The following is a 25,028-nucleotide window of genomic DNA, read 5'->3' on the forward strand; positions in this document are numbered from 1 at the left end:
GTCCATAATCCATATATGTCCATAAATTATTTTAAAGTCCAAGCTTCGAAGTAAAAGTGAACCAAATGGTGTTCTTCATAGGGATAAATGGCGTGCTTTCAGATGAACCATAGGCCCTCCATAGTGTATTTCAAATGCGTACATGTAATCACCAAAGCCAATTGTTGATATGTAGAAATAATTCGTTATTTAACTTTGGACAACCCCAAATGTCAAAAGAGAATCTGTTTATTGTAGATTATTCAGTACCTGAGTTTCTGCATAAGCACATTCTCCCAGATGGAAGGTATAATCCATTACAGCCTGGTTGTCAACTAATGAATTATTCAAAAGGTATGGATTACACCTTCCATCTCCATTGGCTAGGTGAAGAATATAAAAGGATTACTGGTTTGCTGGTCACATTTACTATTTGTTTATTTTTCTCACTGAAGAAGGCAGTAGCCGAAACTAGTCTGAGTGGTAAACTTAGGACATTATTATGTCCTTTTGCAGTATTTCATTTTATTTGGAATAAAATACGTGGAACTATCTATGCTGGCCTCTAGTGTTTTTTTCGTATTGGTTTGGCCGAGCATGCTGTACGTGCGAGGCGTGCTGTTTGGATTTGGTTGTTGACTCTCGCTGTTGGCGTTTAGCTCCACTTTCGGTAGGAGAGGACTCCTTCCCTGAAATACTACTTTTTGACTTTACCAGCGTGATACCAGGATTATACCAGCGAATTTGGAATTATATTCTGTTTTTTGTACTATTTACTTGTTCGTTGGCTATTTGGGTTTGTGGGAGAACCAACGTACATGTGCGAACATCGCTCTGCTTGACTGGGAGCGTGTGCTTATGCAGAAACTCAGGTACTGAATAATTTACAATAAACAGATTGGGGTTGTCCAAAGTTAAATAACAAATTATTTCTACATATCAACAATTGGCTTTGGTGATTACAACGTGTACGCATTTGAAATACACTATGGAGGACCTATGGTTCATCTGAAAGCACGCCATTTATCCCTATGAAGAACACCATTTGGTTCACTTTTACTTCGAAGCTTGGATTTTAAAATAATTTATGGACATATATGGATTATGGACATTTATAAGTCGTTAAGCCTGTTGTGCGATGCTTTTTCAGGCATTTTTTCTATGAATGTTATATCGCATATATACTATATGAGGTTTGGAGTTTTTGCCATTTTTTATTAATCATTGGGAATGATAAGGATGTTGTTACTACTTTGGGAGTACTATCTCTAATTCTAGAGAAGAATATGCGTGTTTACTAGTTATTAATGTACCTCATTCAGGGACTCTCAACAGGTGTTTATCTAACGATTTAATACTGTCAGTAGGGCACATCAGGACATCATAATAGTATGTTCTAAGGACACTAAAAGCATTAATCTGATAGCTTTTAGTTTTTGAACCTACTGCGTTTATTACAATCAATACTGGTTTTGACTCAGACTTATGAACATACAGTAAAAAAGCCTATATGTGATCTTAGATAGTAATGTAATTGTGTACCATTTTAGTCCTCTTTTTGAACAAGTGGTGAACAGGATAATATTTTTCACTGAAGGATCACCAATTTAACAGAATAGAATAACGCCAATGCTAGAATGTGTTTCAAGTGTCATTGAAAATACATGGGTTTATGAATGTTATCTTGCATAGATACCATATGAGGATTGCACTTTATTCCATTTTTTACTAACTATTGGGAATGACTAGGATGTTGTTACTACTTTGTGAGTACTATTTCTAGCTCAAGACAACAATATGCATTTTTTCTAGTTATGAATGTACTTCATTCAGGGACTGTTAACAGGCATCTATCTTACTGTCAGTAGGACACATCAGGACATTATAATATTGTGTTCCAAGGACATTACAAGAGTTTATCTGATAGTTTTTACTCTGAACCTACTGTGTTTATTATTATCAATACTGGTTTTGACTCAGATTTATGAAGACATAGTAGGAAAGTGTATATGTGATCTTAGATAATAACGCAATAGTATACTAGTAGTCCTCTTTTAGAACAAGAGGTGAATAGTACAATAATTTTTACTGAAGGATCACTGACTTAACAGAATAGAATAACGCTCATGTTAGAATGTGTTACTAATGCCATTGAACATATATATGCCTTATTACTACAGTTTGTTTCCCTGAACATTACTATGGAGACAGGAATGTATTGCCATGGTATTGAATTATTACTACAATTTGTTTAATTATTCTGGTTGAATTTGTCCTATGTATTATTTTTAGATACTTTTTCACTATTATATGGTATTGATTTGGACACTCTTTCTGGCCCTGCCTCTGGTCTTTCTATTGAGATTTAATTTGGCACTTTTCTTCTCCACTACTGTGATATTGGTTCTTGGACAACTTATACTGAACTTATTATGGATTTGGACAAAATATTAGATGGGTTGTGTGCTGACAGGGAAGATATTGGGGTCTTTGGATTGGACCAAATCCCAAGCAACAACCAAAGTCAACAAAATTCCAATACTTTTGATAGCTGTGAATTGGCATTCCGCAATTTAGAAAAAGGCCTCAAAGGGCTGACAGCTAATATATGGCACCTTAGGCTTTTTAGGGCCTATTTGCACAAAAATATGGCCCCCAGAGGCCTTTGTATAAAACTACGACCAATAGTCAGCAGATCTGAACAGAGGCTGACTGATGAATGGGAACAGGCACTACAAAATGGCTCTATGATTTTTGTTAAGATCTTAGCCTCATATTACGAAAGAATCATCGACTCATGTGTATCTGAAGTCAAAGAACTGAGTACAGAGTGCAAGAAATTTCAGTCCAGCACCAACTATCATGAGTCACTGGATAGGTTGTCCAAAGAACTAATCACATATGACAAAATGATAAGTGATAGGAAAGTTAAAAAATTTAACAGGGATGTCATGGACTACAACAAGGGACACCCATTCCAAATACAGAGGACTGTGAGATTTCAGGACACAGCCCAAGGAACGACCAGGGGCAGGACCAGAAAGAGACCTAGGTCCATACTTAAACATAGGGACAAATCTTATACCAGTACATCAGGGGAGGAGTCTTCATACACCGATAGTGAGGGTGGAACACTAGTCAACTCACCACTAAAGAAAAAAATGAACACAAATTTCCCTTTAGGAGAGGTAGGAAATACAGAGGGGGGAGGAAACATGCCAATCGAAATAGGAACTGAATCCATGACCGGACTAATTCAGTCCTTACTGAAACAATAGCAACGGAATTTGACAATGTTCTTAATCTATCAGATTTTGGACTGACTGATGACCAATACAAAATACTTAATAAAGGAATGGGGTTTGTACCTAGTTTTTTCTCTGATCAATATCAAATTGCATTGGATGTGTTGGACTATTGTCGCAGACTTAACCTCAAAATATTTTTTTCAGAACAGGAGATATCCAATACTCAAAGATCTACTGGTTTTACATTTCATAAATCTACATTTCAACCACCGATGAATAAAAATGTGGCCATCTTCCAACAGGCAGTACTTAAGGATTTACGTTTTCCCCATTTGGAATGTCAGATTTTACAAGATAACATCACTTCAGCTGAGAAAAAGGCACTCACTGAACTTAGACAAAATCACAACATTGCTATACTCCCAGCTGACAAGGGAGGAGCTGTGGTGATTTTAAATATGGATTATTATGTCCAAGAGGGACTTAGACAATTATCTGACTCCAAATGTTACATGCATATGGGTATCGATCCTACACATCGATTCAAACAGGAGATTGATGCATTTCTTGACTCAGCATTGGAAGAAGGCATCATTCCGATTAAAACAGTACAACACCTCAAAGTCAAGGATCCATCTAAGCAAATTCTGTATTTACTCCCAAAGATACACAAATCCATTACTCGCCCTCCAGGTAGGCCCATTGTATCAGGTAATGGTTCACTCACAGAACCATTATCGGCATTCTTAACCCAATATCTTAAACCACTCCTGGCACATGTAAGGGCAAGAATACAGGATACAACAGAATTTTTGAAAATTATTGAAGACACACAACTTGAGCCAGAATGGTTGATGTGCACACTTGATGTGAAGTCCTTGTATACAAGTATACCACACTGGGCAGGGTTGCAGGCTTTACAGCACTGGTTGAACAAGGTTGAACTGTACCCACCGGGATTTAACACATTGCTCATCTGTATGTCAGAGCATGTGCTTAATAAAAATGTATTCTATTTTCAAGGGGAATGCTACTGGCAACTGCAAGGTACGGCCATGGGGGCTTCTTTTGCCCCTATTTATGCAGATCTTTTCATGGCCTATCTGGAGGAATGCCTTATATATAATCCCCTGCATCACATCTATTTGGTGGAAATTGACATCTGGCGGAGATATCTAGATGATTGTTGGATGGTGTGGCGTGCAGATTCCACCTATTTCATTGAATTTGTGGAATATCTTAACAGCAATATATGGGGTATTGAGTTTTCTATCACGTCTCACACTGATCAAATTGATTTTTTGGATGTCACAGTATATCGGAATGAAGACCATACACTCAATACCAAGATTCATCGGAAATATCCACAATTCAATTCATTACTTCATGCATCTAGCATGCATCCACGCCACACCATCCGCAATATCCCAAAATCTCAATATTTGAGAATCAAACGGATCAATTCCTCAAATATTGACTATGAGAATGCCAAAGCAGATCTGAAAAACAGATTTTTGGACAGGGGATATTGCATCTTCGATATTACATCCGCCAGTGCATGGACAGACAAACAAGACAGAAAAGCCCTGCTAGAATACAAGGATCGTACAAATAACCCTAAGGATGACACCATCAGGTTCATCACCACCTTTGGTTGGAACAACCAGGTGGTTAGAAACGTTCTAAACAAGAATTGGAACATTTTGCTAGCGAATGATTATCTTCGGAGTTATCCTGGGTAACCAATGCCCATTATCATACAGGAGAGGAAAAACCTTGGGATCATTATTCTCACATTACAAACAGAGGGAGAGTGGAGGGGCAAAGTACAAACAACTAACCATAACAGGGGACGAACGTTTGGGAACTTTCCCTTGTGGCCACTGCACTTCATGTTGTCAAGTGAAAGTACAGTTTTGTACCTACCATAAATGTAGATGTCCGAGAGGTATGCATCTGCAGTCCTAACATATGGGTTTGTCCTGCCTCAGGCAGCCCTTCGGTCGGCCGGATTCCAAAGTCTGGGTCTGGCCTCGGCTGATGTCGCACTTCACCCGACGTCATAGCTGCTGTGAATTGGGTATAAAGGCATCAGCCAACGCCATTTTCCTCAGTGTTTCTTGCCCCAGATGCCAGGTGCCCTCTAGGAAGACTAAATTTGGATAAATGCAAATGGTTCCAAACAGTAGAGAGCAAACAATATAAGCATGTATATACATATATACAAACAAATACACCATAATAGATTCCCCCAGCTAGCTACAAGATGGGCAAATACCCTAGGAGTACCACAGAGGAGAAGGAGGGTGGGTAATCCTGACTGCAGATGCATACCTCTCGGACATCTACATTTATGGTAGGTACAAAACTGTACTATGTCCTTTAAGGATGCATCTGCAGTCCTAACATATGGGTAGAATACCATAGCCAAACTGGGGGTGGAGGCACTAAGATGATTATGGTGTAGATAAGATCCCTTGCAAAACAGCAGTTGCAAAACCTGCTCGGGATCTGGAGTATAAAGGTAGATTATAATGCTTGGCAAATGTATGCACGGAGCTCCAAGTAGCAGCTTCTAAAATGTCTTTGGTAGCCACTCCTCGTAGGAAAGCTGTAGTAGTGGCTGTAGCCCTTGTGGAGTGAGGTCTGATGTTTTCTGGAGTTGTCTTTCCATGAAAAGAGTAACAAAATCGAATGCAATTTCCTATCCATTTTGAGATTGTCTGTTTTGAAATTGCTTTTCCTTCCATTCCTGATGCATACGCTACCAGAAGCTGGTCAGTCTTTCTGTTGGTCTTGGTTCTGTCCAGATAATAGCACAATTGCCTGTGTACATCCAATGTATGTAGTAGTCTTTCCCCCCTGTTCTGTGGGTTGGGGAAAAATGTTGGCAGGTGGATTGCTTGGTTCAATGATACCCTGGAGACCACTTTTGGCATAAAGGTAGGATTAGTTCTCAAGGACACTCTATCCTGATGGAAGGTAAGGAAGGGCTGTACTGCCATCAATGCCTGTAATTCAGAAACCCTTCTTGCTGAAGTGATTGCAAGCAGGAAAGCAGTTTTCCAAGATAAGAACTGTAATTCTGCTGTTGCTGCTGGTTCAAAAGGGGGAAGTGTTAACTTTTCCAGCACAAAGTTAAGGTCCCATGTAGACAAAAGGTGGCTTCCTTGGAGGCTTTACATTTTTAATTCCTCTCAGAAACTGCCTGAGTAGAGGATGAGAGAAGACTGGAGGATCCGTGTTGTATTCTGCTGAAATTGCTGATGCATGAATCTTAATGGAGGAGTAAGACAGGCCATTGTGGAAAAGTTCTGCTAAGTATTCCAGGATGTTAGCTATGTTTGCTAATGATACATTTTCTCCTTTTGCTGCACTCCAAATGAGGTATCTTTTCCATTTGGCTGAATAAGTCTTCCTTGTGGAGGGTCTGCGAGCCTCCAGGATAATGTCTTTAACCCTCTGAGATAAGTCTGGGTTATTTTGCTTTATGTAATATTCCAAGCAGCTAGCTGCAGTGTTTTCAAGTTTGGATGAAGGATCTTGTAGTTGTTCTGTGTTAGTAGTAAAGGAACTAGAGGTAGAGGCCATGCGTGTGTCCGAGACATACTCCTCAGTAGCGGGTACCAATGCTGCCTCGGCCAGTCTGGAGCTATCAGGATGATCCTTGGGTGATCTTCTTTGATCTTCAGTAGCACTTTGTGCATCAAAGGAAGAGGTGGGAATGCATATGCTGTCAGGTTTTCCCAACTGAAGGATAGGGAGGAGTCCACCTTCCATGCCAGTGGATGGTATGTCCTTGTGCAGAATTTCCTCAATTGGTGGTTGTGTGGGGATGCGAAAAGGTCTATTTCTGGTAGTCCCCATTTCTTTGTAATGGTTTTGAAGATGTCTGGATGCAGCATCCATTCGTGGGTATCCGTGGTAGTTCTGCTTAAGGCGTCTGCTAGTGAATTTTCTTTTCCTGGCACAAATTTGGCCTGGAGTTGAATGTTGTGGTTCAGGGCCACATTCCACAGGTCCATTGCCATGCGGCATAGAGGATATGAGTGTGTGCCTCCCTGTTTGTTGATATACCACATGACTGTGGTGTTGTCCGTCCTTATCAGCAAATGACCTTGTTGAAGAAAAGGTCTGAATGTCAGAAGTGCCTGTTTCACTGCCAGCATCTATTTTTGATTTATATGTAGGTTCAGCTGGTCTTGTGTCCATAGGCCTTGTATACACTTGTCCACCATGTGTGCCCCCCAGCCTAGGTCTGAGGCATCCGTGGTGATAGTCTGGCTTGGGTGAGGTTTGTGGAAGGGCAGACCTCTGTTCAACTGACAGGCCTGAGCCCACCACAGGAATTCTTGTTTCAGGCATGAAATTATTGGAATCTGGGCTTCTAGACTGTGCTTGTGTTGAGACCATACATTCCTTAGGTACCATTGCAACTTCCTCATATGTAGCCTGGCATGTGGAATCAATATTATGCAGGATGCCATGTATCCCAGAGCTTGCAGGAGTTTCCTTGCTGTAAGCTGGTTCTGCGTTGTTAATGCCATGAAATAGAGTGGTAGTTGCTTTTGCTTTTCTGCTGTGAGAAATGCCATTTGATTTGATGTGTCCAGTTCTGCACCCAAGAATGTTATCCTTTGGGATGGTACCAGCCTTGACTTTTTCATGTTGACTGTGTATCCCAGGGCTTGCAGTAGTTGTATAACCTTTTCCAAATCTTTTGCTAATTTGGTCTTGTTGTCCCCGCTTGTATCAGGCAGTCGTCCAGGTATGGATAAATTTGAATTCCCTGAAGCCTGCAATGAGCAATTACTGATGCCAGGCATTTTGTGAATACTCTGGGCGCAGTAGATAAGCCAAAGGGCAATGCTGAGAATTAATAATGCTCTGATCCTGCAAGAAATCTGAGGTATCTTCTGCAATCTGGTCGTATAGGGACGTGTAGGTATGCCTCCTTGAGATCTAGAGTCACCAGCCAAGACTCCTTGCCCAGCATGAGAAGAAGTTGCTGTAGGGTCAGCATTTTGAATTTTGGAACAATGAGATATGTGTTCAGAGTGGACAGGTCGAGAATAGGTCTCCATTGGTTTTCTTTCCTTGGTACCAGGAAAAGTCTGGAGTAAAATCCTTGCCCTTGTTCCATAGGTGGTACCTTTTCTATAGCTCTCATCCTTAGTAGGTGGTTGATTTGTGCTAGAGCGTTTGTTTTTTGGTTTGGTGGTAGGTTTGGCATTCCTCTCTTTTTTGGTAGAGTGTGGAAGTGAAACCTGTAGCCTTTGTCTATTGTCTGTAAAATCCATTTGTCTCCTGTAATGTAATGCCAGTTTACGGAAAATAAGGCAAGCTTTCCGCCTAAGGGTGCTTGCAGTTGTTCCCTGGTAGGCGGTATCAGAGTCAAGTCATTGTGTCTGTCCTGTGGGGGTGGTCGTAGCTGAATCTGTGGCAGTACTTCTCTGGTTGTTAGGCTGCCACTGACGTCCCCTGTAGGCACCTCTGGATTGACCTCTGCCTCTTGGGCGCCTATTTCTGCCTCTCTGTGCTCTGGAGGTGTCTGGAAAGGACCAAATCTTCAAAGGCCAATTTCTCGTAAACCTCGGAGGCTGTACCTGTAAGAAATCCTTGACTGTTTGGACAGATTTTGCTTTTTCTTCCACCTTCTTTAGCACTTGCTGTGCAGGGGAGCCAAACAAACTCTGTTTCTCCATGGGAGCATCTAGAAGCTTTGACTTTACATGGTCTGGTAAGGATTGTTCTTTTAACCAGGCATGCCTTCTAATCACTGTTCCAGTCATAGCTGATCTAAAGGAAGCCTCAAGTGCATCATAGCCACATTTTAATGAATGATTACTGACCTGCTGAGTGTTATGTACCAAATCCTGAAGGGACTTACGGTCTATAGGTTCAGGAGAGGACAGTTTTTTATTTAGCTGGTCTAACAAAAATTCATGATACTGAATCATGTGGAATTGACAGTTTAAGGCCCTAGCCGAAAGAGTAGCAGAAGTATAAACTTTTTTACCCCATCTCTCTAATGCTCTAGATTCTCTTTCAGAGGGAGGGGTTTTTGGCAGAGGCAGCTGCTACAGCTTTGGGGCCCTGTGAAATGGTTTCAGGATCTGCAATAGGAGCCTTATATAAGTGAAAGTGTGTGTCCGGGACCGTGTAATATCTGTCGGGCTTGGCAGGGGCCGGGGGAAGAGAGTCAGGGGCAGAACAGGCATCATTATAAGCATCATCAACAACTGTAAGTACTGGGGGAATGGCTAAAGGCCTATGCTGTGGTAAATGTAAAAAGGTCCTTAGCCTTTTCCTTGAATCTGAAAAATCCTGGCCCTGCCATTGAAAATGCTCTCTCATAGCATGTAAGGTTTCCCCAAAAGAAAATTCCTCAGGAGGAGAGGCAGAAGGAATGGAGTCTTCTGCATCAGAATCCTCATAAGGAGAATATGGGCCTTCTGGAGGACCTGAGTTTTCTGAATCATCCGAGGAATAGTCTGTAGAAACAGGATCCGGGGCTCTGCTCTAGGCCTCTTCTCTGGAGGGGTTGAGAGGCCCTGTCTGGGTGAGGTTGGGATCCCCTGATCAAAGAAATGAGATCCTCAGCCAAGCTGAGCATTTGGGAACTGGAGGTAGGCCTGTGTGAGGGGGTTTTAGCAGGCAAAGCCTTAGAAGATTTAGCTGCTTTAGCCCTAGAAAAAGCCTTGATAGACATAGATGCAGGGGGCCTAGCAGCTCCACGTGCAGGAGTAGATATGTCTAAAGGAATAGTATCTGATAAATCTTGGGAGCCTGCTACAGCAGGGGTAAGTTCAGTAGCGGATTCAGCCATGCTGTGTGAGGCCTCGGCTATCGGAGGCAAGCTTTCGGCCGAAGGAAGAACCGAGGAGTCGGTTTCGGCCGAAACCGAGACACTCGCGGTTGGCTTAACCGTGGTTTCGGCCGAAACCGCGGACCGCGAGTGTCGGTCCTTTTCCTTACGCTTTTTAGCTAATTGTGAAGTCGGGGTCTCCGACGGCATTTTGTAAGCAAAAGCGGGACCAAAAAACTCCTCTGCAAACTCCGACCGACGTCTAAGTGTCCGTCGGTTGAAGGAAGCACAGGCTAGACAAGCTGATACGTCGTGGTCAGGGCCTAAGCAAGGAAGGCAGTAAGAGTGGAAATCCTTATGAGGTATTTGTTTCCCACAAGTTAAACAATTATTTACTTTTTCTGACATCGGCTGAGGCAAGGAGGAGTCCCCAACGGGGTACTTAGCTTTTTAGAAGTCTTCGGTAGTAGAAATCTCTGGATCTGACCGACCGGCATTTGTGAACAGCTTCTGCTTCGGGCACCGCGTGGCAAGAAAGACTGAGGAAAATGGCGTCGGCTGATGCCTTTATACCCAATTCACAGCAGCTATGACGTCGGGTGAAGTGCGACATCAGCCGAGGCCAGACCCAGACTTTGGAATCCGGCCGACCGAAGGGCTGCCTGAGACAGGACAACCCATATGTTAGGACTGCAGATGCATCCTTGAAGGATATCAAGCTTAAACAATTTACCAGTTCCAACACAAGTAAGGTTTATGATGTTAGGATATTTGGTAACTGCTCAAGCAGCTGGGTTATATACCTGGCCACATGTCAGTGCTCTGCCTTTTATGTGGGCAAAACCTCACGATCACTAAGAATAAGAATAGGGGAACATCGGAGTGACATTCGTAATAAGAAATTGATGAATGCATTATATCAACATACTATTAAACACCCCACGGCAACATTTATGTTCACAGTTATTGATAAAATCACAGGCAACAGGCATAATCAACAAGGTTGGCAAAGTATACTTAGTCATAAAGAAAAATACTGGATAATTCATCTTGGAGCCTTATTTCCACCAGGTCTCAATGACCATTTATGATGAGTATATTAATTTATTTCATTATCAGAATATTTCAACATAGTATGGATTTAGTAAATATTGTATATATTACAATACTATATATAGCATTATTGCCTGATCCTATTTTCATTTTTATTCCTATTTTTATGCTTATTTTCAGTTTTGGTTCACAAGTTTGTGCTCACATGGAGTACTTGTCTATGGTTGTTGCTATACTAATGCACACAATTTATGATATTCAACAAATAATTTTTTAGGGCATCCCTCAATATGTCTCAAGTCATTTTATTTAACCAAAATTTTTCCATTACAGCCTGGTTGTCAACTAATGAATTATTCAAAAGGTATGGATTATACCTTCCATCTCCATTGGCTGGGTGAAGAATATAAAAGGATTACTGGTTTGCTGGTCACATTTACTATTTGTTTATTTTTCTCACTGAAGAAGGCAGTAGCCGAAACTAGTCTGAGTGGTAAACTTAGGACATTATTATGTCCTTTTGCAGTATTTCATTTTATTTGGAATAAAATACGTGGAACTATCTATGCTGGCCTCTAGTGTTTTTTTTATTTAAACATATGAAACTGACAGTTTAAAGCCCTAATGGACAAAGTAGCAGAAGTGTACACCTTTTTGCCCCATCTTTCTAAGGATCGGGAATCCTTTTCAGTAGGAGTAGGGTTTTTGGCAGAAGCGGCCTTAGCTCCCTTAGGACCCTGAGAAATGGTTTCAGGGTCAGCAGAAGGGTTCTTGTATAAAAACTTATGGGAATCAGGAACCCTGTAATATCCATCAGGCTTCACAGGAGCAGGAGGAAAAGAGTCAGGGGTCAAGTTAGCCTCCGAAAAGGCATCATCCACAATATCCAAAAGAGGAGAAATAGCCAGGGGTCTATGTTGGGGAAGAAGAATTTCCCTCAGCCTTTTCTTGGGTTACGAATACTCCTGTCCTTCCCAGTGGAAATGTTCCCTCATTTCATGCAAAGTTTCCCCAAAAGAGAAATCCTCAGGGGGAGAAGCTGAAGGAATGGATTCTTCAGCATCAGAATCCTCATAAGGAGGGAAAGAATATTCCTGATCAGAAGAAGAAACTGAGGAAACAGAAGCCTGATCAGAGGAATCATAAGAAATATCCTGCCTTGGCCTTTTGTCTGGAGGGGGATGAGAACCCCTAATCATAGTAAGTAAATCCTCCGCCATCTTGAGTAACTGTTTCTGTGACTTGGGAGCCGGTTCAGAAGAAGCCTGTGTAGAAGTCTTTGATTTTGAAGGAGTCTTTGCCTTTCTCTTTGGCTTTGCCTTTATTAGCAGCTGAGTAGGCCTGAAAACCCCTTTGGAAGCCGGTACCTACACAGCGGCTCCGGACCCATCCGAAGGAGCATTGTCCGAAGGTCCTGCAACAGAAATATTTAAAGGCCTGGTTGGCTCCTCATGAGTGTCCGTTTCGGCCGTCGGTTCTGAAATGGCTGACGACAGGGGCTGCAAAAGCGCCTCACTGATGACGGCCGAACCTGAAGCTGGCTCCGCTTGTGCATTGTCATCAGATCTGGACCTCGGAGGCCTGTCTTTATCCTTGCGACGTTTATGAACTCCGGTAGCCGGGACCGTATCCGATGACATTTTGTAGTTAAAGCGCCTACCGAAGTAATGAAAAGCAAAATCGTACCTTCGCTTAATTGTACGTTGATTGAATCTAGCACAAAACCGACAACTAGCTACGTCGTGGTCAGGGCCCAAGCAAGGAAAACAGTAAGAATGAAAATCCTTATGAGGTATTTGCTTCCCACATGAAATACAATTATTAACTTTTTCTGACATCGGAGTGGAGCAAAAAAAAAGTTTCCCCAACGGGGTACTTAGCATTGAGTGGAGAAGAAAGTCTTCGGACCGAAGTATATCAGTAAAATTCGTCACGAGTCCGCCGACCGGCAAATGCGAACTGCTATCACCGCACGGCAAGAAAGACTGGAGAAGATGGCGTCGGCTGTCAGCTTTGTACTCCTGGTGCTCTGACGTCAGGGAGCATGGTTGAACAGCCGACACCGGACCCAGACTTTGGGATTCTGGCCGACCTAGAGCTGCCTGCCGGCAGAGGAGAACCCTACAGTCATGACTGCAATAGTGAAACACGATGAACATCATCTTATTTCATGCTCCACACCCCCTCCTACTAAAATATACCAACTCCAAGATCACACTACAGTGAAGAGAATGGCAAGGAATGGGAAATTTACTGTTCTCTTCAATGTAGTGTGATTTTGGAGTTGGTATTTTAAGTAGCAGGGGGTGTAGGAGATTTGCCCACCTGCAAAAACTTACAAGCAGAGTTTTTAACTTTTTTAATTTAGTATACTTTCATGTTCGATGTTGCAGAAAGTACAGTTGTGTACCTACCATAAATGTAGATGTTCGAGTGTATTCACTGTTGCAGTCATTACTCTTGGGTTATCCTGCTGGCAGGCAACCCTCAGTCGGCCAGAATTACAAAGTCTAGGTCCGGCGTCGGATGCTGTTGCTTCTTCCCTGACGTCAGTGCGCCAGGGGTATAAAAGATGCAGCCGACGCCATTATCTTCAGTTTTTCTTGCACCAGATGTCAGGTGCCCCCAAATTGGTAGGCTGAAAAAATATGTCAATAAAAATACATGTACAAAAATAACATTCCCTTTGTCTACAAGCAAATACAACAAGCAGGTTGTATAGGACAGAGAAATGCAGAAAGGTCCCAGCAAAGAGAAGGGGGATGGTGGTTGTGTAACCTGGACTGCAACAGTGAATACACTCGAACATCTACATTTATGGTAGGTACACAACTGTACCATGTTCGTCGTGTTTCACTGTTGCAGTCATTACTCTTGGGTTGAATCCCACAGCTGAGGATGGGTGGCTGGGCTAAACAGGATTAGGAGAGGCTATGAGGCCCTGCAGAACTTCAGTGGCAAAGCCTGCTCTGGACTTAGAGTAAAGAGGTAAGTGGTAGTGCTTTGTGAAAGTGTGCACTGAACTCCAAGTTGCAGCCTCTAAGATATCTTTGGTTAGTACTCCTCTGAGGAAGGCTGCTGAAGTGGCTGCTGCTCTGGTGGAATGAGGCCTAATGCCCTTAGGCACTGATTTGCCATGTTGAAAATAGCAGAAATGGATGCAATGGCCTATCCATTTAGAAATAGTCTGTTTTGAGATAGCCTTTCCTTGTGATCCTGCAGCATATGACACTAAAAGTTGCTCAGTTTTTCTGAAAACTTTAGTTCTGTCCAAGTAGAAACATAACTGCCTGTGTATGTCCAAAGAATGCAGAATTTTCTCACCCTTGTTCTGTGGATTTGGATAAAAGGTAGGCAAGTGAATGGTTTGGTTGAGGGCCACACTGGATACCACCTTAGGCATGAATGTAGGGTTTGCCTTCAGAGAAACCCTGTCAGGATGAAAAATAACAAAAGGTTCCACAGCCGTGAGTGCTTGTAACTCCGAGACACGCCTTGCAGAGGTTATTGCAAGGAGTAGAGCTGTTTTCCAGGATAAAAATGTTTATATCTGCTGTTGAAGCTGGCTCGAAAGGAGGCAGTGCGAGTTTTTCCAAAACATAATTTAGGTCCCAGGCCGGAACTGGTGCTCTCCTTGGAGGCCTAATGTTTTTGGCCCCTCTGAGGTACTGCCTTATTAAAGGATGAGAACAAATAGGTGGTTCCGTATTGTAATGGGCTGAAATGGAAGAGGCATGAATCTTAATTGATGAGAAAGAAAGGCCTTTGTTCAGCATCTCAGTTAGGTATTGTAAAATCTGAGGTATATTTGGTACACACGTGTCAATGCCTTGTTCCTGGTTCCAGGCACAGAATCTCTTCCATTTTTCTGCACAAGATTTTCTGGTACTGGGCCTTCTTGCCTCCAATATAACATCCATAACAGCTTTTGAAAGAGGAGTGTTCTGAATGGTTATATTATCCGCCATGCTGCCAGATTTAAGGTCCTGATTTGACTGTGCAGGATCGGATTGTTTTGTTGGGTCAGAAAATGAAAAGTTTGAGGCAATATCCAAGCTGGACCTTGAGACAAGCTCTTTAGGACTGGGTACCAGTGCTGGCGTGGCCAGTCTGGTGCAATCTGTATCATTTTTGGCTTCTCTTGTCTGACCTTTAGGAGTACCCTGGGAAGGAGAGGCAGTGGAGGAAAGGCATATACTGTTAGATTTTTCCAGCTGAAGGATAGGGCGCCCACTTTCCATGCTTGCTTGTGATAAATCCTTGTGCAAAATCTCTGCAATTGGCAGTTGTGAGGGGAGGCAAATATATCTATGTCTGGGCATCCCCATTTCCTTATTATCATGCTGAAGACTTGTGGATCCAGTTTCCATTCGTGGGGATCCATGAGGTTTCTGCTTAGCTCGTCTGCCAGAGTATTTGTTTTTCCTGGCAGGAATTGTGCTTGCAGGTGAATTTGAAAAGCTAATGCTGTGTCCCATAAGGTCATTGCTCGCCTGCAGAGAGGGTAGGAATGTGTACCTCCCTGTTTGTTTATGTACCACATGACCGTAGTTTTGTCCGTCTTTATCAGCAGTTGTCCTGGATGAAGCAGGTCCTTGAAAACTGTCAGGGCATTTTGAACAGCTAGCATCTCTTTTTGATTGATGTGAAGATGCGTCTGGTTTGCAGGCCATGTGCCCTGAATACATTTTCCTGCCATATGGGCCCCCCAGGCATAATCCGATGCATCCGTTGTCAGTGTCTGTCTGGCTGTGGGTAAACTGAATGGCAGATCCTTGTTGTGGTGACAGGCTTCTGCCCACCATCGAAACTCCTGTTGTAGGCAGGGAATGAGTGCAATTACTGTCTCCAGGCTGTGGCAATGCTGAGTCCAAATACTTTTTAGATCCCATTGTAGTTTCCTCATATGCAGTCTGGCATATGGAATTAGTAGAATGCAGGATGCCATGAAACCCAGGGCCTGCAGGATTTTCCTTGAAGATAAGTGGGTTTTTGTTGCCAATTTCTTGAAGTAAGAAGTCAGTTGCTTTTGTTTGTCTGGCGTGAGATAAGCCATCTGGGCAGTTGTATTTAAGCTTGCACCCAGGAATATTATCTCTTGAGAGGGCACTAGTTTTGATTTCTTTTTGTTTACTGTGTACCCTAGGCCAGTTAGTAATCTTTTTACAAACACCAGATGCTTTAGAAGAATGTGTTTGTTCTCTGCTTGAATTAGGCAGTCGTCCAAGTAGGGATACATTTGAATTCCTCTTTGTCTGCAAAATGCAATTACTGGTGCCAGGCACTTTGTGAAGACCCTGGGTGCAGTAGATAAGCCAAAGGGCAGTGCAGAGAATTGGTAATCCATTGAGCCAGCTATGAATCTGAGGTATCTTCTGCAAAATTGTCTGATTGGGACATGCAGGTATGCCTCTTTTAGGTCCAAAGTTACGAGCCAAGCCTTCTTGCCCAGCATGGGCAGTAGCTGCTGTAGAGTCAACATCTTGAATTTTAGAACTTCCAGAAACGTATTTAGTATAGACAGGTCCAGTATTGGCCTCCAGGTTCTGTCCTTCCTGGGTACTAGGAGAAGTCTGGAGTAAAATCCTTGCCCCTGCTCTTGTTGTGGTACTTGCTGAATGGCCCTCATGTCCATGAGGGCTGTAATTAGTTTTTGCGCCTCTGCTCACTGATTGTATGGCAGGTCTGGCATTCCTTTTGACCTTGGTAGAGTGTGAAAATGGAACCTGTAGCCTTGGGACACTATGTTCAGGAACCATTTGTCTTGGGTAATCATTTACCAGCTTGATGAAAAAAGTGCTAGTTTTCCCTCTAAGGGGACTGCCAAAAGAAAAGTGCTTGGATCTGGCAGAGGAAAGTCATTGGGACTGTTTCCTGTAAGATTGTGATTTGTCTTCTCCGCTTCTGGAGGTAGGAGCACCCCATTGTTTAGGCCTGTATGAGCCTTGGGGCTGAGATCTGCCTCTACGACACCTGTATCTACCTCTTTGTGGTCTGTCTGACACTGGAAAGGACCAGTTTTTAGAAGGCCAGTTCCTGCTAAACCTGGGTGGCTGTACCTGTAAGACATCCTTGACTGTCTGCATGGATTTTGCTTTATCCTCCATTTTTTTTCAAAACCTCTTCTGCTTTAGTACCAAAGTATCATGCTGCAATGGTGCATCTAATAATTTTGCTTTAACATGATCAGGCAGATTCTGTTCCTTTAACCAAACATGCCTTCTAATAACAGAACCTGTGACAGTGGCCCTGCATGAGGCCTCCAGTGAATCATAACCACATTGCAAAGTATGCTTTCCCACTTGTTCAGCTGCATGCAATAAATCCTGCAATTCCTTGTTCTCGGAACATTCAGTGTATGTCAACAATTTCTGTTTAAGCAGAGACATTAAATATTGCTGATATTTAAGCATATGAAACTGACAATTTAAAGCCCTTACAGCCAAGGTAGCAGAAGTGTATACTTTTTCCCCCATCTGTCTAGAGCCCTAGAATCCCTATCAGAGGGGACAGGGTTTTTTTGCAGTGGAGGCTTTAACCCCTTTGGGACCCTGAGATACAGTTTCTGGATCAGCAGCAGGGTTTTTATATAGGAATTTATGAGAATCCGGAACCCTGTAGTATCTGTCCAGCTTAGCAGGTGCAGGGGGTAGAGAGTCAGGGGACAGGCTGGACTCTGAAAAAAACATCATCTACAATGTCTAAAACAGGTGGAATAGCAAGGGGTCTGGGCTGAGGAAGTAGCAGAAAGTCTCGGAGCCTTTTCTTAGATTCAGAATAATTTTGGCTCTCCCAGTGGAAATGCTCCCTCATGGTATGCAGGGTTTCCCCAAAAGAATAATCCCCAGGAGGAGAGGCTGAAGGAATGGGTTCTTCAGCATCAGAGTCCTCATAGGGAAGCATGGAATAATCCTGTTCAGAAGAGGAATCAGAGGAAACATAAACCTGATCAGAAGAATAATACTCTGTCTCTTGCCTAGGCCTCTTATCAGGTGGGGGATGGGAGCCTCTGATCAAAGTAATTAGGTCTTCGGCCATTTTAAGCATCTGTTTTTAGGCATGGTAGACTGAGTAGGAGAATGCTGTACTTGTTTCTTTGTCTTTAGAGCTGCTTTAGTCTTTGTCTTTGAAGCTGAAGATGGCTTAATATATAGTTGTGTAGGTCTGAAGACACCCTCAGAAGCCAATGCTTGCTCAGCGGCTCCAGACCCATCTGAGGGAATGATTTCCGAGTGTCCAATACCTTGAGTATCCAGAGGCCCAGTCGGCTCCACGTGGGAGTCGGAAGCGGCCTGTGGCTCTGAGGTAGCAGGCGCCAGGGGCTGCGAAAGCACCTCTCTGAGAACCGGCGACTGGCCTAGCAGTGGCCTCGTCGTCGGTTTTGGACCTCGGATGCCTATCCTTTTCCTTGTCCTTGCGTTTTTTGTAAACTCCGGTCGTTGGCTGTTCCGACGGCATTATATAATTAAATTTTCGGCCAAAGTAATGAAATGCAAACTCGAACCGATGCTTAATGTTAAATCTAGTACAAAACCGACAGCTAGTAACATTGTGATCATGGCCTAGGCAAGGAATACAGTAAGAGTGAAAATCCTTATGAGATATTTGCTTCCCACAAGAAATACAATTGTTAACTTTTTCTGACATCGGTCTGGAGCAAGAAAAAAGTTTCCCCAGTGGGGTACTTAGCTTTGATGAAGACTTTGGTTCTGAAATTCGGATGTGAAAATCTCAGGAGTCGGCCGACTGGCACTTGCGAACTGCTTTTGCTTCGGGCACCGCGCGGCAAGAAAGACTGAAGATAATGGCGTTGGCTGCATCTTTTATATCCCTGGCGCACTGACATCAGGGAAGAGGCGACAGCAACCGACACCGGACCTAAACTTTGGAATTCTGGCCGACTGAGGGTAGCCTGTCAGCAGGATAACCCAAGAGTAATGACCGCAACAGTGAAACACGATGAACATCATCAATCATTTCATCCTTCATAATGTGTGGTTTGATGTTCTGCCACTTTGAGCATTTGAAGTAGACCCCCCCAGATACACATATATTGTTCCCACTCTGCATCTTTCACACTGCCTTCCTGTCATATACAGCATCATATGATGATATTTAAAACCCCATATGATCAGGGGCTCAGCTACCTCAAGGATTTCCTTGTGTCCTAATGGTCATCTTGCAATCACTGCATAACTGCTCTGGTCCTGCTAGTGATCTCCACGTTGAAGCTGGAAAAATATGATCCATGTTTTTTTTCATCCAGGCCTCTTGCCTATGGGAGTCAATAACTTGGCAGCTTCAGGAATGTCTCAGTAAGGTGAGCTTTAAGAGGTGCCTCAAAACACACTTCTTTCTTAAGGCATTTTCTGACTCCATTTATATTTTGCTGACATACTGTTTTATGCTTAATTTGTCACATTTTAATATTTGTAATATGTTTAAATTAAAAGGTATAAACATAAAGATGCTTTACTGAGTAAAATGATTTAAAGTACTACCAATTTACAAATACAAGTGCAAATATACTGAAATGTTTCCATCATATTTAACTAATTTTTTAGCTTTCATTCTTAGTCTTCAGAAGATTGGAGCTGTCACTGCCTTTAAGTAGAAAAGGGATACAGTGCGAACAATGTGACAGTCAATAATGATAACACAGGCAAAGACAAACATTATCCTTTATAAAAACTTAATTTCTTAAAAAAGAACGAATAATTTTTATATAACATGCTGCAATCTACTTGGCAGTTTTAATACGTATTCAGATGTTTCTTCTCCTTAGTCCCCCAGACTTTCCATCTAGCTCCCACTCATATCATTATAACTCACAACCTCCATATTGTGGTCCCACAGCCAATTATCTCCTTTCTTGAGGGCCTGTCCACTGCTGGATATTGATACAGTTTGACTGTGGAGTGTCAGTGGCAGCTGTAGTAAGCTGAGTATTTCTAGTCACCTGCTTCAATTCCTATTTGTGTTAATTCTTTGTCAAGTATTCTTTTTTTTTTTACTGAAAACTTTTACTGCATAAACAATAAATATACAGCTGCAGACAGAGCTGCAAACAGCGTAAAAAGCATAGTAATGGCACTGACTTACACATTCTAAAGGTATCTAACATTCATTTTTTTAAGAGTTTTTTAAAGACTGAATAGAGAGATCTAACCTATGACATCAATTACAGGGACTTGATACCAAATCAAGTTCGTAAGGGAGAAGTAGCAACATTATAGTTTACAATAATAAGTACACATTAATGAATTTTGTGATTAGTAGCTTCAATGCTAAACTCACAAGATGTAAAAAATCAATGAAAATGTAATCTTTATGGGGGAGTTTAACCATCCAAATGGGTTTCAAAGTCTGAAAGCAATAACAATGTATTCTTTAACTGCATCAAGAAATTAAAAGGGAAATTTTGAGACTGTAACAAGGGATCACTCAGACACAACGCATAGTGAATGTGCTTGCAGAAAAAAAAATTCTACAACTTTCACTACAAGTAAATATGTCAGGGTGCTATGGTGACAAGGTGAGTCATTCCTTATGATAACTCAAGTAAAATTAATCATGGAATAAGACAACAAAACTGATGGTTTATTTCACAAAACCGGGAAATTTAACTAAATCCCCATAAATCATGTTACACAAAATGTTAGCATGTGGACATGTCCACAACCTATGGCAACAGGTTGAAGTGATACGAATTCAGAAAGGAAGGGGGGTGTCACATCAGAAGCAAACAAGTTTAGACTTATCAGTCTGAGCAGTATTCTATATAAGATTACAGACACACACAACACAGTATATCAAAAATAACTTGGGGGACTTGCTTCGGTTACAGAGGAGTATGAGTTTTGATAAGAGAAGATTCTGTGAAGAGATAAAAGCAGCACTTCATAATGGAGTGACAGTGCATACTGCTAACCTTATCCTTGCTAAGGCTTTTACACTAGTCCAGATAAGGATTTAATTGAACAATCAAAAGCCTTAGAAGTCCATATGCATGTAACTCAATGAGTAAAAAAGTGGTTAAACAACAATTACCAGTGGTGCCCACAGGGCTCTGTACAGTGACCACTTCTTTTCAGACTATTCTTCTCAGATATGAAATTGAAAAATGGACAGATAAGCCAAATATGTCGACGACTGCAAACTGAAAAATATAATTACTTCAATAAAAGATGCCAAAGTTCTATAAGACGGTCTACAAGAGTAGAAATCAGGTGTTCTCCAAGATGGTTAAAAAAAGAAACAAAACATGGTGCAGTAGTTATGACTCTAATTTTAGTGTCAGTTAATGTAATATAACTGGACTTGCAAAAAGGGGCAAAATCAAATTACAAAATGAACTGTTACAAAATAAAAATACATCATAGGCATTCTGAGGCAGTGTAGCAATTGCCTCATGTACACAGACAACCCTTTCCTCTTGCCTCCCAACACTCAGACTTGTGAGAGATGCACTTACATCACCAAATTGGAAGCTGCGCGCTCTCTACCCAAGACCAGACTAGCTGGTCAAGAGGAGAAGGTCAACACCTACACCACACCACATGAACACATAGCCCTCAAGAACACCCACTATCACATCTCTCACATAAAAACATAAACCACACACCCATCGTCACGGAGGCTCTCAATAGAAATGTATCCAAACAGCGGAGAACTCCAAGACAGAAATGCACTCGACCACCACAACACAGCACAAACCACAGGACACAGTGTGCCCCTCAACCTAAGTCCCTAAGGCTAAACACCTTGCCCAATACACTAATCATAGGTGACTCAGTAGTGAGGCACACAGATGTCCCACTCACTAGGTTGAAAAAGGAGAAGGTAACAGTCAGCTGTCTATCAGGTGCCATAATCCGACACACAACACATGCACTCAGGTCACTTCAGAACAAGTATGACTCTGTCATTGTCCATGTGGGTGTGAATGACCCGAGATGAACCCCCCTGGACTACATGAAAAGAGACATGGTGGAGCTCTAGGATTGTGTCCCAGGCAGGTATGACCCCTGAGCAGTATCCTACAGTCACCCAGAATGATACCGCAGTACAACCAAAAAATAATTGACTTCAACAACTGGCTAAGTTTCTGGTGTCATTCTAAGGGGATCATGTATCTGTCTGCTTGGGATAACATGGTTGACAGACCTCGATGCTTTGCCAGAGATGGCCTGCCTCTGTCACCCCTGGGTTTCTGGGTACTGGCTAAGGCTCTTACCACCCCTATAGTGCCTTTTTTAGGGCGTGTTCCAAAGACCAAATTACCACTGTTAACAGCTACAAATAAATGCAATCTGAGGGTCATGCTGCTCAACGCTAGAAGTCTAAATCTCAAAATGCACTTGCTCAAAGCACTCCTCAAAATGGAGAACATCGACATTTGTGCTGTAACGGAGACCTGGTTTAAAGTGGCAGAAAGTACCCCTGCGCTACTAGGCTATAACTCATTCCACACCTTTCGGCCCCAAAACATGGACCATAGCTCCAAAGGTGGTGGTGTCTCCATATTCATAAAGGATATGCACACCTCCAGACTAGTAGCCCAGCATAACGCCTCTGAGATACTTCAGGTACAACTAACAGTGGGTAAGATGGCGATCCAGGTCACAGCCTGCTATAGGTCCCCAACTAATCCCCTAGACTCTCACTGCATGTTCCTAAGCACCCTGGAATCTATCAAGGTCCAACCCAACACTCTCATACTAGGAGACTTCTAACTACTCCTCCACCAACTGGGAGAACTACTCAAGCACCAATACACTGGCCCAACTCTTCCTGGAATTCATCAATTTCAATGTCCTGCACCAGCTCATTCTGACCCCCACTAGAGGAAGCAACATCCTTGACCTGGTTATTATTAACATGGGCGACCGTTACTCTACACCAGTAGTCAATCCCTCCCTGGTCAGATCTGACCATAAACTAATCACCATGGAAATTCACATCTCACCCATACCCCCCGCAAAGGTAGCTACCTTGAAAAACTTCTCCAAAGCTGACTTTTGGGACCCATGCCAATGGAAAATAGCTGCATGACTGCCGAATCATACACCAATGCACTACTATGCACATCTGCTTATATGCTTTGGCTGTAGTATCCATCCAAAAGTGACTTTTTATGTATAAAATGGTTGATTTTCTAAATGCAAATCTTTGTAAAAAATATAAATCTCACAGGTGTTAATAGTACATATTAAACATTACTCATTTATGTAGAGATAACTTTGAATAAATAAATGAATAAAAAAGACAAATATATATTATGTACCCTAAAGAATTTACATTTTTCTTTACTGTTAATATGATACTTTCTGATGAGCCCAAGACTAAATAAGAGGCATGAGTTGTGCAAAAACACAGAAGACAACATCCACCTGCAATGCAAAAATGGAAACATGTAGGTTCATAGATTAGTACTAAGCTAACTGCCTTTGCGAGCCATTTAAAGCCTAGCCAATTATCCCTTGTGAGACTCAAACCCTGCATCTTGTGTTTGTAAGGCAAACACCTTAACTATTAGGCCACCCTCCCAACCCCAAACCCTGTACACTATGAATTCTGCACTATAAATTACACCACGGACATATCAGTGGAAAGAGGCTGACAGCATGTAAATGATTGGTTTACAGTATATAGCTGCTTTTTATCTTCATTTCCTTTCTGTTTTTCTTTTCCCTCCACATTTCTTGACCACTAAGCGTTCCTCCCATAGGTCTGCAGTCTATTTATTTTTGGAAGCATGGGGTATTACCTCACCCAACTGAGAATCAACTAGAGGGGAGCTGTCATCCAGACAACTATGGAGGAGTTTACAGTTGCCAATGCTTCCTCTTTTGTAAGGCTGCCTTGGGAGGACATCCTATTCCCTATGACCTGAGGATCTAGTTCTGTGTTTCAGGAATGATCTTTACTGCCCCTAGGCCAGGACACCACTTGGCATCTCTCACCCCTTGCAGCCCACCATGATGGACAGTATCAGCCATGAGGTGCTTTCTGTTATGTTCCTAACTCCACGCCCTTGTTGGTTGATGCTGGCACCCACAATTCCTCTCCTCATCCCTTACCCCCCATGAGCGAGCAACAAACCATTTATTTGTTATCCTCTTCCACATCTTCTAGCACCTGACCCTATACTCACACTTAGGTCATCCGGAACACAGTCAGGGCTTTATGCCTCTGCGCCACAGAGAGAGGAATCTGCTTTTCTACTTTTTATCTTCATGACACACAGTACATTGTTAAATGTTTGATTTCATGCATGATTTGTGAAATATATCCAAGACTTTTTTTACTGTCTTTCTCAAAAGGTGCAGGAACATGAATTAGGACTCATTTGTACTTTTTCCAAGTAAACAAACAACAGATGAACAATGGTCTAAAAACCCACAAATGAAACACAAGTTAATGGGAGTGCATACAGATAAACTGCAAATACTCACAGGAATGACTGCAGCGCAGTACTGATTGACTGCCAAGTCTTGGCCTTTCTGTTTAACTGGAAACTCTAGAATCACCTTGCTCAATGTCTGCATCACTTCCTTCAAGCTAATATTATAAGCATACCTAAAATGGCAAGTACAGTACATCAAAGTCATCATTAGTAAACTAGAACTATTAATCATCCATCACTTCAATTTTTTTTTTTTTATTTGAAACATGTCACTCTATGTCACCCCGAAAACATACACTCAACTTGCTTTCAAGAAAACAGAGACAGAGGAAAACAGCTGAAATGTTGCTGTATAGGTTGTGAGAACAGTAACCCAATGAAGGTCATGATGACTATATATTAATGGATGCCAGGCTAAAGAGTCGTTTAAGTAGTTAATGGAATGAAATTTATATGGCCAGTGCAAACAGAAAGAGGGGAAAAGGGTGGTTATTCAAGCAACATGCCATGGTTACTGTTGGTTTAATATAAA

The 25,028-nt window shown here is 42.2% G+C and overlaps 1 protein-coding gene across 1 annotated transcript in view; it reads right to left on the minus strand.

The window, feature by feature from the left end:
* EIF2B5 (eukaryotic translation initiation factor 2B subunit epsilon) overlaps positions 1 to 25,028 on the minus strand; it is a gene marked incomplete in the record, with an annotated part of 757,864 nt that overhangs the window by 225,604 nt on the left and 507,232 nt on the right. Inside the window, 1 exon segment of the mRNA XM_044070200.1 lies at positions 24,546 to 24,669. Coding sequence (XP_043926135.1) covers positions 24,546 to 24,669 — 124 coding nt within the window.

Source organism: Protopterus annectens, chromosome 4.part1, assembly GCF_019279795.1.
Source record: "Protopterus annectens isolate FY-2018-M chromosome 4.part1, PAN1.0, whole genome shotgun sequence".
Lineage (NCBI taxonomy): Eukaryota > Metazoa > Chordata > Ceratodontiformes > Protopteridae > Protopterus > Protopterus annectens.